At 38.3% G+C, this 3,291-nt stretch overlaps 1 protein-coding gene across 1 annotated transcript; it reads right to left on the reverse strand.

The window, feature by feature from the left end:
* Positions 1-366: 366 nt before the first annotated feature.
* Positions 367-2,779, reverse strand: LOC118648142. Its single transcript, XM_036294426.1, has 2 exons — positions 1,980-2,779; positions 367-531 (listed from the first exon to the last, which is right to left on the reverse strand). Exons 1-2 carry the CDS (start codon positions 2,148-2,150, stop codon positions 373-375), a joined length of 330 nt encoding a protein of 109 aa, XP_036150319.1. The 5' UTR covers positions 2,151-2,779; the 3' UTR covers positions 367-372.
* Between the last annotated feature and the right edge of the window lie 512 nt (positions 2,780-3,291).

The following is a 3,291-nucleotide window of genomic DNA, read 5'->3' on the forward strand; positions in this document are numbered from 1 at the left end:
AAGAATTTGGCTGAACTGGCAGCCTACTTAATAACACAAGGAATATTCATCACAAGTTTATTCGATCAATAAAGTAAATAATTTTTATCCAGTTTATAAAATCAATCAATTAGATTTCATAAATCGATCTGTTTTTATTAAATGATTAAACGATAAATGAATTCATATCTTACCTGATCATAAATAATTTAATAACATACTTATATTCATTACTTTATTTAATTGTTTCATATGCATAATTTGGATCTATCACATACTATTTTGAGTAATCAACGCACTCTTTATTTTATTTTATTTTATCTTATTATTTATATACATTCTTTAACATAATTTCTATCATTCCAATAATCACAAAATATATATATATATTGGTTATGTATTCAATAAATGAAGATTAATACTGATTGATAAATAATAAATACGTTTATTTAACCTGTCTCTCATCCCATTTATTTCTCTCTCAAACGCGATAAACGATCCTTCCGGCTCTCGGAGTATCCCTGGGAAATAAGCAGACGTGCTGCGGTCGCCCTAAAACAAATAAATTGAGAGCCCCGTTAGACAAAAGAACGAAAGCTGCCCCCGTATCGAGTAGTCTTCAACGGAACGTTACAAATCGGTTTTTGAAATTTTTGTCCGTAACACCGGGCGCGCGGGAGGGGCGGCGTCGCCGATATTCTCCCGTAGCCGGAGAAGAGGGGGAAAAAGGTTAGAGGAACAGAGTCGAGCGGTCCACCGTTCCTCTGGAAATTAAGTAGTGGCAGGCAAATTCGGGCAATTTCACGATAAAACAAACAAAAGAAACAACAACAAAAAAAAACTTATTCGCGACGTTTATTCGGAGGAGTTTACGTCTGTCTGTGAAATCGCGATTAACGTGGGTCGTTCAGAATTGTACGGATCGTCTCCCGTTAGATTTAGGTATTGTATAAAATCGCTTAAAATATCGTTGCAGATAAGGCATTCATCGAGGAGTCTAAAAATTGTTAAACGCGTTGAGCAGGAAATACACGCGTCGTAGCATTGAGTAAATCCGATATGAACAGCGTGTCTTCGTTTCAAAACGTAGGATGAGCGGACTTCCCAAGAGGCGCGGATATAACACGCGGAACAGATTATATGTTCTACGTCAAGGCGGTGTTGGTAAATTCGCGAGACAGAACATCTAGCAGACGCGATCCATGCGTGATAAAGGGCTGAACGTGCGTTCGGGTTGAAGGTCGCCGGAGAATAAAGCGAACGCGGAGGGCACATAACTTGCTCGTTCTTTCTTTACTTGGTGTCCTCGTCAGAATCGTAAAAACGATACGGAGATATAGACCGTGCGACGGTTACGGTAATCGGAATATTATAAAAAGGGGTGTGATAACGCGCGGAAAGGGCAGGTATTATAAACGATTCAAATTTCGCGGTGCAGTCGCTGCAATTGTCGTATGAGACAGTGGTATTTAAGATTACGCAGCATTCGGAGCACTCTTCATATATAGGACTAGTACCGCAGTGGATATAGTGAAGGATTTCTTCGTTGTAATTGCTAGGGTCGGATTGATCACCGATGCAATCGTGACAGAGAATTGAATTATTAAGGCGATTTCGAAAAAAGAAAACTTTATTGCACGAAACTATCTCGTTTGTGATTCCACGTGAACAAAGAGGAATCTCATACTTTCGCGGGGAAACGCGATTAATCACGCCCATGATATTTGTGCGAGGCGCATATTAAATATTAAATTTTACGCGGCGGTTAGAGAAATCACGGCGCTGAGTAGAGGGGAGACGTTTGACTCGAGTAGGCGGCTTTCTGCAGCGGCGGTAGTGGGGGAGCCGGAGCGATGCGACGGCGTCGTTGCGCGGCGTACAAAATGGCGCGAGGCACGCTCAGCCACGTGGCCGCGTAAAGATGGCGAGACCTATTCTTCGCGAGATTCTAGGCACTCCGAATTCACTGTTCGGTATTGAGAATTGATCCAAGCACTTACCCTATTTTTGGAGGCGTAAAACTCGTACCTTGGATCCTCCTTAGAAATATGTGTCACGTCGACAGGTCGCTTCACGACGGAGATTCGTACTAGCTTGTACGGAATGTGCTCAGGGACGTCCTTCTCTGTCGATGGGCGAGTGGTGTAGGCAGCAAAGCGCGGGTCTTCCATGCACCAGTAAGGGTGGGGGTGTAGTGGATTAGCAGAGTGTTACAAAATAGTGGTAGTGGGAGTACGGATGCTGTATGCGAGAAATAGTAGTAGTGGGAGTACGGACGCCGTATGCGAGAAGTAGAAATGGTGGGAATACGGACGCCGTGTGCAGGAGGAATAGTAGTGGGAGTAGAGACGCAGTACGGTCGCTGTTTCTTTCTTTGTCGCTCTTACGATTTCCTATTCTATTGTCGCATACTTATGCTAGAAACGCATGCATAAGGATTAATATACTCTATGAGCGCGCGCATATTGCGGAATTATGCTAATAAGATAATATAGAACTTAACAATGTTAGGATTATGCGCAAATTAGTTGTTCTAACTTTACATACAAATATTAATAGTAAAAACATACACAACTTAATAATAGAATTGTAGTATTTAAAATAATATATTCGACGCAACTTAATACTCATGTAATCGTACGCAAAATAATAATAGCGTTACAATAATTGTACGCGAGAATAAAAATAGAAAATAATGCATAATTAATTAATATGTAATATTAATACAATTAATAACAGTAATGTTGTTCGCGAATTAATAATGGTAGTTTTATATAAATGCACAACTAATTAATATGTAATTAATTATAATAATATAATTGAGAATATGAATAATAAAAATACAAAGAAAAAGAAAAGAAAAAGAAAATTATTATTTGGCGGGGACGTCACACCAAATATAAAAACTGATGTTTATACAGTGCCTAACGTTAAAAGTTTCCTGTTTGTAGATAATCGAAAACATTTGAACGATACGTTTACAAATGTTTCGACAACCAACTACAAACGATTCCAATTATGAAATCTGATGCTATTCAGTGCTTAACTTGAAAAAGTTTCTGTTTGTAGAAAACCGATAAGTTTTGAACGATTTGAATACAAATGTATCGAAAAGCATTACAAACAATTACAAACCATTCCAATTATGTTTCGAAATGCACAAGAAACAACTATAAACGTTTTTAATTTCGAAACCTGTTGCTATACAGAGCTTTATTTAAAAAAATTTTTGTTTTTAAAAAACCTGTAAGTTTTAAACAATGTGATTACAAATGTATCGAAAAGCACGACGAACAACTACAAATGATTCCA

This window comes from Monomorium pharaonis, unplaced genomic scaffold, assembly GCF_013373865.1.
Source record: "Monomorium pharaonis isolate MP-MQ-018 unplaced genomic scaffold, ASM1337386v2 scaffold_230, whole genome shotgun sequence".
Classification (NCBI taxonomy): domain Eukaryota; kingdom Metazoa; phylum Arthropoda; class Insecta; order Hymenoptera; family Formicidae; genus Monomorium; species Monomorium pharaonis.

What these genes read in the sequence shown, in the direction of transcription:
- LOC118648142 (XM_036294426.1), bottom strand. Translation starts at nt 2,150, where the DNA reads ATGGAAGACCCGCGCTTTGCTGCCTACACCACTCGCCCATCGACAGAG. An exon ending in TTTACGCCTCCAAAAATAGG is followed by an intron (nt 532 to 1,979) that starts GTAAGTGCTTGG and finishes TATTTGTTTTAG; the next exon opens with GGCGACCGCAGCACGTCTGC.